General features: G+C 42.4%; 1 protein-coding gene, 1 long non-coding RNA gene and 2 other non-coding genes across 4 annotated transcripts in view; 2 read left to right on the top strand and 2 right to left on the bottom strand.

Annotated features, from left to right (window-relative positions):
• LOC144163898 (uncharacterized) overlaps positions 1–11,514 on the top strand; it is a 94,958-nt gene extending 83,444 nt beyond the window's left edge. The window contains exon 6 of the mRNA XM_077694566.1: positions 11,510–11,514. Within this exon, the coding sequence (XP_077550692.1) occupies positions 11,510–11,514 (5 nt within the window). The remainder of the gene's footprint in view (positions 1–11,509) is intronic.
• Trnai-gau (transfer RNA isoleucine (anticodon GAU)) lies at positions 2,208–2,280 on the bottom strand. Its single transcript has one exon. It is a non-coding gene; the product is annotated as a tRNA-Ile (tRNA).
• Positions 4,941–5,013, bottom strand: Trnas-gcu (transfer RNA serine (anticodon GCU)). The gene has a single exon. It is a non-coding gene; the product is annotated as a tRNA-Ser (tRNA).
• LOC144164106 (uncharacterized) lies at positions 11,359–14,968 on the top strand. The gene is made up of 4 exons (XR_013321056.1): positions 11,359–11,426; positions 11,510–11,637; positions 11,710–11,759; positions 14,808–14,968. It is a non-coding gene; the product is annotated as an uncharacterized LOC144164106 (long non-coding RNA).
• Positions 14,969–16,436: the final 1,468 nt, after the last annotated feature.

The following is a 16,436-nucleotide window of genomic DNA, read 5'->3' as shown; positions in this document are numbered from 1 at the left end:
TTGGTCGATCATAAACGGGCAGACAGTTACTGCCGGAAAATGATGGATCGGCTCGCTGGCTCGACACGTCCACCGAATAGCTACCTACGTTGGAAACTGCGGTAGTTCCAGCTCATAGTCGGTGCACTGTATCGCAGAAACCACCGCCCAAATGGCGCCACATAGGTCCCTGTTGTGCCTCAATCTCTCCAGAGTCGCGTCTTGCAAGATTTTCATGACGACGCCACCGCAGTCCACCTTGGCTTTCAAAAGACCTACGACTACATTCATGCTCGCTTCTTTTGACCAGGACTCTCAACCAGTGTCATGAAATACGTCGCAACTTGTTCACCCCGTCCGCACCGAAAGCGCTCTATAGCACCCCCCGTCGGTCTCCTCGACCCTGCTCCGTGTCAAACTACGCCGTTTGAAGCGGTCGGTATTATTTTTGTATGTGTCCTTACCGACGACATCCACTGGTCACCGCTGGGTCGTCACGGCTGTTGATCACTTGATTCGCTACGCGGAAGCAGCGCCACTTCCCACGGCTAGCGCTGGCGACGTCGCCGCCTTCTTTTTGCGACAAATCCTGCTACGACATGGAGCCCCTCGCGCACTGTTAAGTGACCGCGGCAAGGTGTTTCTATCTGAGATCCTTGTCGAAGTGCTTCGTGCCTCTAATGGCTCGCACAAAATGACATCAAGCTACCATCAACAAACGAACGGGCTCACCGAACGTTTTCACCGCATGCTCTCTGACATAATTTCAATGAACATACGGCCTGATTACAAAAAGTGGGATACTATATTACCTTCAGTCACATTTGCTTATAACACGGCAGTTCAAAGCCCTACAGGGTACGCACGTTTCTACCTTGCATACGGCCGTCATCCATGGCACGTGCTTGATACCTGTTTCTTTACCGCTCCTATGTCCGCTTCTGCATCGTTCCCGGAACAATTCGTGTCTCGGATTGAACACTGTCGGCGACTGGCTCGCATATGCACAAAAGCAAGCCAACAAGACCGCTACGACGCTGCTCGCCGGTCTGTGTCTTTCCAACCTGCTGACAAAGTCTTGGTCTGGACACCGGTTCGCTCTCCAGGCCTCTGCAAAAAATTTCTACACCGATTCCTTGGTCCTTACAAGGTTCTTGAGGCTACCTCTCCAGTGAATGATCGCGCCACCCCCGTTTGTGGAAGTCCACGTTTCCCGCCTCAAGGCTTTCCACCGGTGTAATCCACAGTAAAATGCGGCCAGGCGGCCGCCCCAGGAGAAAATTAGTGTGAGACCAGTAGTAGCTTCGTTTGTGGAAGTTCGGACCGCTGAATGCAATGTCCAAGTGAACTGCAAGCATCACTGGCTCTCGGTTGCGGCCACGGGTTCTTCATCTCTGTATATACTCATCATCGCCGATTCTTTCGCCTTCTCGAACTATGATCATCGGTAACATTGGTCTGCCGCTATCTTGCTGCCTTCTAGCTCGGCCTGCGAATAAAGTGGTTTGCGCTGTACTGCTCTGCCTTGGCTTACCATCAGCCCTGCAATATATATATATATATATATATATATATATATATATATATATATATATATATATATATATATATATATAAATATATATTTATATATATATACATATATATATATATATATATATATATATATATATATATATATATATATATATATATATAACATAAAAGGCAGATATGAAACGAGGGACTCGGTAAGGTCACATATCAAGGTTGCTGTAGTCGTTGCCAGAGCTATTCGGCTGTTTCCGAAAGATTTTAGTAGTGCCGAATGACTTGTGTTTGTCATGTTTCTTTGATACAGTCATAAATAAGCGAAAATGTAAGTCGAAAAAAAAATCCACCGTTTTTTCTGGGAGCGGGAGTCCAAGTAACATCGCCGCATACAGCGTGCGGTGCACTGACAAATTATGCTATCCCGCAGCGGCTCCTCTCTCGACTTTCAAGCGGGGGTTTATATATATATATATAAATATATATATATATATATATATATATATATATATATATATATGTGTGTGTGTGTGTGTGTGTGTGTGTAGCAAATCAGAATGGGAAAAGAGGGGCTCGTCGAAAGTAAAACAGAAATAAATTGGCAGTAAAGAAAACTTTGGAATTAAAGGGGAGGATATAGTAGGTCATTGAAACAGATATAGAATTTCGAAAGAAAGAAAGAAAGTGGAGAAAAAAAGCCCGCCAGGTGGGATCCGAACCCACGACCTCCAGAATATCGGTCTGGTGCGATAACCACTACGCTACCGACGGGGCCATTTTCCTCTCCACTTTCTGGGGTATATATGTTAATAACACAAATTGGCGTTGTAGACTGCCTGCGTTTCTTTCTGTTTTTCTTAACGAGCCCCTAATTTCCAAACCATATTATTTTGCGAAAGCTTAGCGAAGGCCCCGTTCTGGCGGCCTTGATGCCAAGGTAGCATGAGAGGGTTTCCCGCCAGTTACCCGCTTATGACAAGCTGTAGACATTTGAGTCACGCCCCGGGGGTTGAAAAGAAAGTATCCTTCTCTCCGTGTAGTCTGAGTGACGCTGGCTACTGCCCTCAAGCGTCAGATACAGTTGTAGTAAATATAAATACCCCAGAAAGTGAAGGAGAACAGAGTCGCCCAGATAACCGAATTGGTAAGGCATTCGAGATCTCACCGAAAGGCGTGCGTTCCTTCCCTACTTTGGGCGTGTGTTTTTCTTTCTTTCTTTCTCACGTCATTTTAAAATATAATAAGGTAATGTCACTAACGGTAAAAAAATACCCCAACCATTTTCCTAAGCCTTCTTTGGCGTTGTAGACTGCCCGCATTTCTTTCTGTATTTCCTAAGGAGCCCCTCATTTCCAAACCATATTATCTTGCGAAAGCTTCGCGAGGGCCTCGGTTCTGGCAGCCTTGAGTTCAAGGTAGCATGAGAGCGTTTCCCGCCAGTTACCCGATTATGACATTCTGTAGACACTCGAGTCACCCCTCGGGGGTTATAAAGAAAGTCCCCTTCTCCCCGTGTAGTCTCGTGGCACTGGCTACAACCCTCAAGCGGCAGATAGAGTTGTAGTAAATATAAATACCACAGAAAGTGAAGGAGCACACAGTCTCCCAGATAGCCGAATTGGTAAGGCATTCGAGATCTAATCGAAAGGCGTGGGTGCGGTCCCCACTCTGGGCGCGTGTTTTTCTTTCTTTCTCACGTAACAATAAAAATCATAAGGTAACGTCAATAAAGGTAAAAAAATAGCCTAACTATTCCCCAATGACTTCTGTGGCGTTGTAGACTGCCAGCATTTTGTTCTGAATATATATATATATATATATATATATATATATATATATATATATATATATATATATATATATATTTAGGTATATAGGGAGCATTATAACTTTCAATAAGACAGGAAAAGAATACTTCCCGCCAGGTAGTGACCGAAATTGTTGCAAACGTTTCTTTGCTGAAACGTTGGCAATAATCGTGGTCCCTACCTGGTTGGAAGCCATTCATATACATATATATATATATATATATATAAGGTTAGTAGAGACAGAGACAAACGAGAAAGACTTAGAAAATAAAAATAAGTTTACTGACGTTTCAGGGAGAGGACTCCCTCTGAAGAAAGGGAGTCCTCTCCCTGAAACGTCAGTAAACTTATTTTTATTTTCTAAGTCTTTCTCGTTTGTCTCTGTCTCTACTAACCTTATTTTTTTTCGCGCTCTGTGTGAGTTTTTATCTTTTCAGTCTATATATATATATATATATATATATATATATATATATATATATATATATATATATATATATATATATATATATATATATATATATATATATATATATTTAGCGAATCAGAAAATGGGAAATAAGGGGCTCTGTGAAATAAACACAAAGTATGGGTTGGCAGTCAAGAAAACCTCGAAAAGCAAAGGGGAGGTTGTGGTGGGTCATAGAAAGAGATGAAGAATTCTTTGAGTCGAAAAGAAAGTTGTGAAAAAATGCCCGCCGGGTGGGATCCGAACCCACGACCTCCAGAATACCGGTCTGGTGCGATAACGACTACGCAACCGGCGGGGCTTTTTCCCCAGCACTTTCTCGGGTATTTATGTTAAGGTATTTTTGTTTCCTGCTCTTGGGGGTGGTAGCCAGCGCCACTCGGACTACTCGGGGTGAAGGGGACCATCTTTTTAACCCCCGGGCCGTGACTCGAGTGTCTACGACATGTCGAGAGTGGTCGACCAGCGTTGAACCCTCTTAAGCTCCCTTTGGCACCAAGACTGCCATAACAGAGGCTCTCGCTAAGCATGTAGCGAATCAGAAAATGGGATAGGAGGGGCTCCGTGAAATAAACACAAAGTAAGGGTTGGCAGTCAAGAAAACCTCGGAAAGCAAAGGGGAGGTTGTGGTGGGTCATAGAAAGAGATGAAGAATTTTTTTTTTGAGTCTAAAAGAAAGTAGTTAAAAAATGCCCGCCGGGTGGGATCCGAACCCACGACCTCCAGAATACCAGTCTGGTGCGATAACGACTACACTACCGGCGGGGCTGTTTCCCCAGCACTTTCTCGGGTATTTATGTTAAGGTATTTTTGTTTCCTGCACTTGGGGGTGGTAGCCAGCGCCACTCGGACTACTCGGGGTGAAGGGGACCGTCTTTTTAACCCCCGGGCCGTGACTCGAGTGTCTACGACATGTCGAGATAGTCGACCAGCGTTGAACCCTCTTAAGCTCCCTTTGGCACCAAGACTGCCATAACAGAGGCCCTCGCTAAGCATGTAGCGAATCAGAAAATGGGAAATGAGGGGCTCCGTGAAATAAACACAAAGTAAGGGTTGGCAGTCAAGAAAACCTCGGAAAGCAAATGGAAGGTTGTGGTGGGTCACAGAAAGAGATGAAGAGTTTTTTGAGTCGAAAAGAAAATGGTGAAAAAATGCCCGCCTGGTGGGATCCGAACCCACGACCTCCAGAATAGCGGTCTGGTGCGATAACCACTACGCTACCGGCGGGGCTGTTTTCCCAGCACTTTCTCGGGTATTTATGTTAAGGTATTTTTGTTTCCTGCACTTGGGGGTGGTAGCCAGCGCCACTCGGACTACTCGGGTTGAAGGGGACCTTCTTTTTAACCCCCGGGCCGTGACTCGAGTGTCTACGACATGTCGAGAGTGGTCGACCAGCGTTGAACCCTCTTAAGCTCCCTTTGGCACCAAGACCGCCATAACAGAGGCCCTCGCTAAGCATGTAGCGAATCAAAAAATGGGAAATGAGGGGCTCCGTGAAATAAATACAAAGTAAGGGTTGACAGTCAAGAAAACCTCGGAAAGCAAAGGGGAGGTTGTTTTGGGTCATAGAAAGAGATGAAGAATTTTGTTAGTCGAAAAGAAAGTGGTGAAAAAATGCCCGCCAGGTGGGATCCGAACCCACGACCTTCAGAATACTGGTCTGCGCACCAGACCAGTATTCTGGAGGTCGTGGGTTCGGGTTCTTCATCTCTTTCTATGACCCACCACAACCTCCCCTTTTCTTTCCGAGGTTTTCTTGACTGCCAACCCTTACTTTGTGTTTATTTCACGGAGCCCCTTATTTCCCATTTTCTGATTCGCTACATGCTTAGCGAGGGCCTCTGTTATGGCAGTCTTGGTGCCAAAGGGGGCTTAAGAGGGTTCAACGCTGGTCCACCACTCTCGAAATGTCGTAGACACTCCAGTCACGGCCCGGGGGTTAAAAAGAAGGTCCCCTTCACCCCGAGTAGTCCGAGTGGCGCTGGCTACCACCCCCAAGTGCAGGAAACAAAAATACCTAAAATACCTTAACATAAATACCCGAGAAAGCGCTGGGGAAACAGCCCCGCCGGTAGCGTAGTGGTATCGCACCAGACCGGTATCCTGGAGGTCGTTGGTTCGGATCCCACCCGGCGGGCATTTTTTCACCACTTTCTTTTCGACTCAAAAAATTCTTCATCTCTTTCTGTGACCCACCAGAACCTCCCCTTTGCTTTCCGAGGTTTTCTTGACTGCCAACCCTTACTTTGTGTTTATTTCACGGAGCGCCTCATTTCCCATTTTCTGATTCGCTACATGCTTATCGAGGGCCTCTGTTATGGCAGTCTTGGTGCCAAAGGGAGCTTAAGAGGGTTCAACGCTTGTCGACCACTCTCGACACGTCGTAGACACTCGAGTGATGGCCCGGGGGTTAAAAAGAAGGTCCCCTTCACCCAGAGTAGTCCGAGTGGCGTTGGCTACCACTCGCATGTGCAGGAAACAAAAATACCTAACATAAATATCCGAGAAAGTGCTGGGGAAACAGCCCCGCCGGTAGCGTAGTGGTTATCGCACCAGACCGGTATTCTGGAGGTCGTGGGTTCAGATCCCACCTGGCGGGCATTTTTTCACCACTTTCTTTTCGACTCAAAAAATTCTTGATCTCTTTCTATGACCCACCACAATCTCCCCTTTGCTTTCCGAGGTTTTCTTAACTGCCAACCCTTACTATATATCAATATATATATATATATATATATATATATATATATATATATATATATATATATATATATATATATATAAGTCTGCGCGCTTTGTGAGTTTATCTTTCTCTAGATTTATATATATATATATATATATATATATATATATGTATATATTTAAATATATATATGATCAAGATAGGTTGATTGATTGATTGTGGGGTTAACGCGCCGACGCAACGTAGGCGATGAGGCTCGCCGTAGTGGAGGGCTCCGGATTAATTTTGACCACCTGGGGATCTTTATCGTGCGCCGAAATCTGGTACACACGGGCGTTTTTGCTTTTCGCCTCCATCAGAAAAGCGGCCGCCGCGGCCGGGAATCGAACCCGCGACCTCGTTCTCAGCAGCGCAACGCCTTAGCCACTGAGCCACCGCGGCGGGTATGATCAAGATAGGTAGGTTCACTACTAGGCATTTGTTAGGTTTTGCTAGCCCTTATTGCCCTTAGGTTGTTGCGGATGGTTTGACAGATAGCTTTTGGAGACCCTGATGAATCTATGGTGTGGAAACCAATGCACGAACTGATATTTGTCAAACAACATCAAGTTGTTTGCCACCACTCCTCTAATTGATTGAGGCTACAATTGCGAGGTAGCTATCTGCAGGAAAGCAGCCTGCAATCTCTAAAGTATTTTTTAAATACTTCAAGAAGCCTTTATGAATTACAGTTCGTAGTATACTGGAAAACTTTGAATTCCCCTCAGGTCAAGACTATTTGCCTTCCTTGTACGTAAGATAAATGAAAACGGATGCATGGTCAGTCAGTAAAAACTAATTCGGTCGATCTTTTACATCCTTGCTTTAGCCAGTCTTATTTACTGTGTCAATAATGATAAAGGGTTTCGAATTGGATATTATATTGTTAACTAAGATAGAGAGATAGAGATCGATAGAGAGCGAGAGCGCGTATGGTGTGTTTATTTCTAGTTACATATAATCGTTTAATACCTTCTACAAGTTGGGTATTCTAAAAAACTTTGTATAGGCACAATCATTTTTCTTTGAAATTTTTTGAAAGGGTCTTTATAAGAAGACGACTCTGGTGGCAGCTTTGGATGACGCAATTACCGTGCTTTCACGGCTGAACAGAGCTTTAAAACGTTGGAGAGCCACAGTGCTTTCGTTTTAACGAGGGATACAGATTGTTGTTTTTATCAGCAAAGGTTAGCGGAGGTTAATACCAGACCTGTACACAATACATAAAAAAGATACCGATTAAGATTCGCACTGCAGCCTGAAAATAGCGTCGCGACGACTTCATGAAGTGATTTGTTAATTCCCATAGAACTTTAAAACACCTTTTATTATGGTAGGACATGCAACTGCTAAGCCAAAGCCTGTTCTTTCAACAACTTAGGGACCGACTGGGTTTAGAAAACGATGCTTAAAGGCGTATCACATTCAGGTCTTCAGTAATGTATTAGAAACCTCTACAGACTAATAAGTACTCGCTTTTATGCAATTCATATACCTTAAAAAACTGCTCGAATAAATTGAAACCACCGGAGGTCTGCAAGCAATAAAATACCAAATAGTACAAAACAGCTCCACTAGACTGTTATACAAGTTATGTAAGGGACTTTCGGTCACTACAACACAAGGAAATCGAAAAGTTCCCAATGAGAAATCGAGCACGAAAGGGAGATGACATCAAGCCAAAATCAGTCACAAGATGTCCAAATAGGGTATTCAGGAAGCTTGACTTGAAAACCCAAGGCATGCGGATCAACGGAATGTAGTTGGGTTTTTTAAGGCTTTGAGATAACATAGCATTCTCAGTGAGCGTAAAGAACACCCGATAAAATGTTCGCGGCACTAAAATGAGACGGCTTGGTCGTGCGCAGAACAATAACTGTGAAGAAACTTAAGGTAAAGATAAATACACTGAAAGCGACCCATTCGGCATAAACAACGTAGCCAAAAAAACGCTGGAAAAAGGGAAAAAATGCCATTGCTCATCTGAACTGCGAGAAAATATTGCAGCGCATTATTCATACGGTCTTGGTGGTACTAAGAAAGCACTACTAAATTATGAAACCAAACTAGCCCCATTCCTTAGAAGTATAGTGTTCAACCAATGCGTACCGCCGGCAATGAGCGATGGCTTGAAAACGGGGCGACCTATTAGCAGCTGGAAGGCAAACTTAGGTAGCATGAAGATGCCACAAATTGAAGGAATTGAGGAGTAGCGCCTAGGATGAAGGAACGACCTACCGAAATTAAACAACATCTGCAGAAGGAGCTATCAATCTAGAATATAGAAAAAGAAAAGGACTTCCGCTGTTCATTGTAGTGGGACTTACAACTTTCCTGGCCCAACGTTCCTTCATTAAAATTTCCTTTGTTGCAACGACATCGAACCGGCACTGTTTTCCTTTCTCTCGTCTGGTGTATGTTTAGGAAGATGGGTCAATCCGGTACAAAAAATCTGATTTATGAAGTGGCAAGGCTTGTGTTTTAGATGACATTTCTTAAGAGTTGCACGTAGTCCTTGTTCAAAATCGGACAATTAGATTAAGATCCTAAATCAGTTTCGCATTGCTGATTTCTCTTCTTCGTGCAATTCCGATGTCTTACTATTCGGGCTGTATGAGTGAAGCCCGCACGATTTCAATTACCATTTTATTCGGTCTGTCTTGAAAACTCTGTGGCAGCCCTATAATTTCTAGGCCCTTTAGCTAGCTACATTGCTCATAGAAGAATCCCCAGATTTAGAAGCGTTCGAAGTATTGTTTACAGTCTATATATTCTTGCTGTAGTGCGGCCAACTCTCCTAGGGGTATCTTTAGCTGGAATGTGAGAGTTTTATTCCGACCAATGATACTTTGACTTCGTCGACTGTTTAAGAAACGACACTAATTTTGGTCACTCTTGCAGTCACAATTCGTGCATTTAGGCTCACATGTCAGGGTTGAAGCATTGAATTTCCTTCACAGCGGCAGCCCTAGCAAAGGCTATGACAGCACAAAATCACTTCACAAAATATTTTTCAGTGTGGGATCATAACAAGAGAAAAACACTTTCATTCACAATTTGGCGGAGATACACTAACCATCATATTACACCGACAGGCAATAGGAAAGTAAACGCTGTGAAGGAGAAAATATGAATGTGAATGCTGTGCCATTGCCGACGGGATATTGAGCTGATACGGCGATGTAATGAAAGAACTGAGGAGTTCTTTGTTTTCCTTTCCATCGAGAGCAATTAAAACCCTTCACAATTCCATTCTGATCAGTTTCCCAAAATTTCAAAACGCATCCCGTTAAAACTCGTGTATTAATCAGGCTGTCCAATTCCAATATTAAAATTTCTGAGTGTATTAACTGCCTGTTGGTGGGTGTTTTGCACTACTAAAGAACGCAGCAACAAGGTAAAGCTATTAAATACGCGGAGAACTGCGAAAGTATGATAACAGCCCCGCAAAACCAAGGGGTTTTAGCAGCACATCGGGCACAAAAACCACGCATATTTTCACACGCGGAGGGTATTCTAGGTAGCTATTTTGATGTGCATGGCGAACGTGCCTTTGCCCACGTATAGTCCTTTGCAATGCTGTATAAGCTGACAGCTCGTTTCTGTCTTGTTGGTTCGGTTTTGTCCACAGAGTTTCGCGTGATAAATTAACACATTTTTCGCTGATCATCAAACCGGCGTCATTCGAACTCTGAATCTACCTCATGGGGCTGTGGTGCATACTATGTTGTTTTATATATGCTTATACATGCACTCTAAATGTTTACTAACTTGATTTTGAATGCATTTGGAGCACTGTGCAGAGTCCTATGCTCCAAACACAAAGGTCAGTACAGCGCAGCGCTCAATAGCTCCAGCAATTTGTTATTAATTCTATGAACGTCACCGTAACCATTATTTTACCTGATTTTCCACTGGAATTGTGTGAGAGCGCACCTCTGCTATCTTGCTTGACGATATTTTCGGTAATTTCACACTTTCGGTACATTTTGAACCAACTAGCCCAGCAAATTCTCTATCTGATCTCCCTACTTGCTGTTGTAATAAATTAACACTAACCTTTTCATTCCCGACAATATTTATCACCGGTATCTTTCTAGTATGTAAGTTGGATTATTTGGCTGTGGGCGTATCAACGGCTCATTTTAAGCTGTACAAAAACCTCGCCAAGAGTCTTTAGTGGGTGTTTTCAAAAGGTTAATTCAACCCTCGTTTTTGTTTCATTCTCCAGATCAGATAGGACAATAGAAGGACAGTTCAGGGTCGCAATTTACAATCTGGCGCGTACTTTAAAACAATGAACGAGAAACAAGAAAGGGAGAAACAAACCAACACGAAATAAGCACAAGACAAGCCCTCTCTGGACAAACTTTCTTGAAAACATGACCACATACAAATAACAATGTTTCTCTAAGAGTAAAAGCTCAGTTCAACACAAACACATAAGAATTGACTTGGTCATTTGGAAGCTTACAAAAGGCTATCCCGACGCCGCGCGTAAGCACAAGGGTTTCACAGAAGCATTGTTCGCGCTTCCCAATGGTAGCTTGGCCGCACTGTACTTCTTCCTCCTAGAATTTTCATCTGCTCAAACAAAGGCACATATTCACCACTTATCCAGTGCGAAAGGAACTGCGCACGCGTCTTTTTAAATAAGGAGCAATAATGTCCGAATGCCCAGTTGTTCGTGCGCCTGCCAGCGTGTCCGTTATACCCCTCTAGGCATGCGGGAGGTTCCTAGTAGACCATTCGAAAGTCACGGGGCACAAATTACTTGGCGTACGTAATTCTGCTCGATTTTGTGTGCGCTTGCCGCAATCGTACAAATGGCAACTTTCAATTTTAGATCAATCTGCGTTTGAGGGAGATCACGGAGCCGAATATTAGAGTGCTTCTTGCAGGCGTCGAGTTCCTAACAGTAAGTTTATCTACTTCCACACATACAAAAACTAAACCCAGAGCAACACCTACTTTGTTATACCCGGCCTTTTACCGTTTCAGAATGAACCATTTCTTGTTGGTGACGCAAGGTCAATGTACGCCGGACAAACCATGAAAAAGTTTAGGGCGTATGTAAGCAAGCGCCATGAAGAGCTGAACCGGCCGGATTTTGTGTTTCTCTTTACAGAGTAATCTTTTTCTTTACAGTTTGGTCACTTTCTGGCAATATTTGGTTACTACTAGTTACATTTTCGTTCCAGACGGGACATGTATAGCAGAGAGCATGGCCGAAACAAGAACGGCGCCCTTGGTAAGTAAAACTGTACTGTAGGATCAATATGCGGCAGTTAAAATGTGGGAATAGCCCTTAGGTAAAATGTAGCAAATGTAGCACGGCCTTGATTGCGTAATCATGCGAACGGCAATTAAACTGAGCAGTTCGATATCACGGAGTACGGTTGCACTAGTATAATTTTGCTAAATGAAACAGCGGAGAAACACGATTGCGACCAACTTTTAATACCAACATGCCTGCCTACTCCACCCAGTAAAACAATATTTATTCAAGTTCACTTAATTATTCTAACGACCTCTATAATTAGCCCATCATTTTGTGTCCCCATGAGCGCATAACCTCACTGTAGGTTCGGGTTTTACGTACATTTAGGTGCCTAATTTAAAAAAAAACCTTCGATTTAACTTTGAGCGCCCTGTATATAAGAAATATGCTTTGAATGAGGTACAGCGCTTCCTGTACTTATGGGTGACAGTGACGCATACTCTTGAGTAGTGTATTCATGTTTAAAATACCATCTCCGCTCCAAAGCAAATCAAAAGCACTGCTTTCTTGGGCGGAAGCTACCAAACGCGACTAAAGAACTCAACCGGGTCGTCTACAAGACGTTCATACGGCCGGTACTAGACACGAGCGCCCACCGCGACCGTTCCGAGCTGCTACAGCTGCAGCTTGGTCGTCCCCACGCATAAAGTCTTGTTGTGTCGCGACACGTCTTCTGGGCCTAGAGACGCTCAACCTTGAGGAAAAGGCTAAAATTTGGAGAACCTATAGACGTCACCTGTTTATTTTTTATACTATCACTCAGACTCTTCCAGTTATGCATTTGTTTGTTTTACCTGTTTTCGTAGGTTTTCTAATGAGTGTGTGTTTTCGCATTATAATAGGTCATTGTTGAGAATTGTTAAGAAGCCATGACCTCACTTTTTGATACCCCACAAAGGGTCACACGACCGCCCGCTTAACACTCGTCCTCACATTTAGCTTCATCACAACTCCGACCATTTCTTTAATACTGAAATATTACTCCACATTTCCTGCTGCTTCGCTGAGAATGGATCATCGCAGCCCATACTCGTTCATTTGCTCGGGTAATGGAGAGCAGAAGTTGAGCCCGCTGCTTAACTCTATGAAGCCTTCTCCTGCTTTTCTTACCTCCATCAGCCACTATTTTATAAATATAATTTTAATTGAAATTGTTTTATATATTTTTATTTACAGAAAGCGGGTAGAAGGGAAGACGAGAATAGCATGACAGAAGCGATTCCTCCCAGCACAGTTGGTATGCAGATACATCTGTCCGCAATCTGAATGAAACATGAAAATTGCTTTCCAAAAGCAGAACATGTGGCGAAGATTGTTATACGTATGAATTGATTTACTTAAAGGCTCACATATAACAAAAGCGAAACTAAAATGGCCGCTGTATAAAAAAATAAGCGCACACTTAGCAACGTCATCCTAAATATCGAGGGATATAGTCGAAGCACACGCAAACAACGGCAAGAAAAGCACTAGTTGTACTTGCGCAGGAAAACAACTATAGTTCGTCCGTAATAGGCGAATTATAGGGGATGAAACAAATTTGGTATATTGAGCATTGCATTCTGATATTTTATCTTCAAGTGTATCATTCGATATGTTCTCTTAAAATAGGATCCATAATACCATTGAAAAGAAAGAGAATTTGGCGATCCGTAAGTTGTCTTCAGTAATTTGTTCTGATCTTCGTAGCTTCACTTATTGCCGGTGCAGCATATATGAGGATGATTCAGTTCTTGTTTCGGGGATGTTTAGTTGAATCTTGTATACACATGTATACATATTGCGACGTCTGAAACAATCAATGGTATTGATCTTAGCAATGATAATTTTCCCTAGAGTAGAACTCTACTCTACTTGGTACTCTACTAGAGTAGAACTCTACTTGGGAAATATTTTCAACTTAGTGTATATCACCAAATATCTGAAATCCCATAATTGGGAGTTTTATCAAGCTGCCATAGCTTTTACTGGTTTCTACTCCCTATACAAAAATGAAGTAGCATACTCTTGAGTTGAAATGTGAGTAATGGAATGGTACTTGCTGCCATAATAGAATTAAGGGCCCTAACGTATGGAGTCACACAAACGACCCAGTGAAGTCAATCGCCTAATTATCAAAGAGAAAGCTGAAGTACCGATCTTCCTGAAACCAGCCAACCAAGAATTTTATTTGTTTTCCTGCTGTATCTTCATACCTAAAAAAAAAGTCGACACCAGAATTGGTTATCTGCATATTTAGGCAAATACTATATATTCGCTTAAGAGAACTGCCCCATATTCCGGCATGACCGCTATTCAAGGCTTAGTGGTGGCGTTTTGAATACGGTAGCAGAGGGGTTGCATCAGTAATCTAGAGTGTTTCTGCGTAGACATAACAGTTAACGTTTCAAAATTTATATTCTGTGTCTGCTATCGGGCACCTCTCACAGCAATGGGATTTTGTAGCGGCCTCAATGACACTCTAAGCGCAATTCCTACACGAATTTCTTCATTATCCCGTCTTTTCGTTTGTAGAGTTTAACTTTTCTTAGAGTTTTTTGTCCTGCCCCTCCATCACTAGTGAGATATCCTTTGAATCGCATAACTTTTACGAGTTTCCTTGATTTTCTTAACACAATTAACAAAATGACCGGGCATTTTCCCCGTATGTGGGAAATAATTTCCGGAATCTTTGGAAAGCTGTTCACCAGAGTTGAAAAACGAGTGGTTGTCTCACGGAATGGCGAATGTTGTGTAGCAAAGCAGCATATAGTTTCGCTCCTCGATCTTCTCTGTAGGTATATATTTTGAGGAATTTGAATGTAATAAGAGAGACGACCTTAAAATCCTTCAATGAGTTTCTACAATTCGACGAGTAACTGATGCTTAATTTACTCAAAATGCCTGACGACGTCTTCGGAGGTTTAAAACACTTTTTTCGTATTTTCAGCCCAACGACTAGCCTTCTGTGAAAGTGTTGGCTGATGTAGGTGTGAATGGCATTATCTCAGTACTGAACTATTCTCCTTTCTTTCCTAGGGGTTTCTAGAGGAAGCTCGGTGCGCACAAGTGGTGGTGCTGGGATAGTCGAGGATATTGCCGGAAGCTTCAGTGGGACTCATTCGGTCAGCCATGAATTAGGCCACATGTAAGTCCTGAAATACTCTGTGTCGAAATAAAAGAAAATATGTTGAAATAAAAGAAAAATAATAATTTATAGTCACTACTAGAAACTATGCTTTAGATACCACCAAAACGCATCATAAGAAATTACACAGTGTGTCGAAGGAAAAGTCATGCACTAAATAATCAATGAATCAATCAGTCATTGGTTTATTTCAAGCATAGGTACATAACATTTGCAAACAGTGCTTGGACCCTTAGCCAAAGGCTTGTTGTGGGTTCAAATTCGGAAATGCTTAGTTATAAGCAGTCTCATTGTAATCAATCAGTGTATAAACATGCTGTTAGATTACAGTAACTACCAATACAACGTGATACATAATACTTGATGACTATTTGAAAAAAAAAGAAGAAAGGCCGCGAACTTTGCGACTGTACGCAAGTGATCGTGTTGCGATCGAAAAGGAAAAAAAAACAAGTACGTTTCTACTGTAGGGGACACTCATGGTCATATAACCACAAAAAATAGTTTTTCAGTTTTTACAGAAGTTGTGATCATTCCTCAGGTCAACAGAAATTTTATTCCACACTTTCGCACAAACTTATAGTATAGGTCGCTCACCATAAACATTATCAGTGAGGGGAAGAATGCAATTGTTAAGGCTGAAATTTCTTTTGTGTCGTAAAGGACTATTAAATAAGGAGACAGGAAATGGATGATTGTTCCTTTGTATCATGTATGTGATTCGAGCTGTTTTATCCTCACGCATGTGATCAAAACGTAATAGTCGAAGCAGAGTAAACAAAGGCTTACTCTGTTCATTGTATTTGGCGAAATTCATAATTTTAATCACACGTTTTCGCAATCGCCTGATGGGGTTAAGGTACGTAGTGAAGGTCCAGCCCCAGGACTCTAAAAAATATGTCAGGTGACTGGTGATAAAGGCATGCTAAAGTATAAGCAAGATGTTTGCGTCAAAACAATCGCGTGCTTGTAAAAGGGCATAGCATCCGGATGCTATCTTAGAAGAAACGGGAGTAATTTGGTTCTTCCAATTTAACTTGCTGTCAAAGATAGTACCTAGATATTTGAGGGAGTAATTTGTTGAAGTGCATTATCGTTAATAATCGGTTTAATTATACTGCAATTTAAAAATTTTCTCGGAGAGTGAAAAATCATTCATTTAGTCTTCTTGGTGTTGATTGTCAATTTGTTTGTTGAAAATTAGTTTGATATTTTAGCTAGCCCTATGTTCATTTTATTCTGAAGTTCATCCTCAGTATCGGCTGTGAATTTTACAGCAGTGTTATCGGTATACATGAGCATTTCAGAAGAAATTATTTGATAGGAGTCGTTGACATAGAAGGTAAACAGTAAGGGCCCAAGGACGGACCCTTGTGGAACACCTGTTGTTATGTATCGTAGTGAAGACGTTAAATTGTTAATGGACACCTTTTGCTGACGGTCGGTAAGAAAACTGGACAATACATGAAAGGTTTTGTCTCGAAGCCATAATTTTAAGCTTATCCAACATAATACTGAGA

This window comes from Haemaphysalis longicornis, unplaced genomic scaffold, assembly GCF_048455015.1.
Source record: "Haemaphysalis longicornis isolate Haplotype H1 unplaced genomic scaffold, Haemaphysalis longicornis Haplotype H1 scaffold_13, whole genome shotgun sequence".
Classification (NCBI taxonomy): Eukaryota; Metazoa; Arthropoda; class Arachnida; order Ixodida; family Ixodidae; genus Haemaphysalis; species Haemaphysalis longicornis.
This window is presented reverse-complemented; position numbering and strand designations above follow the sequence as displayed.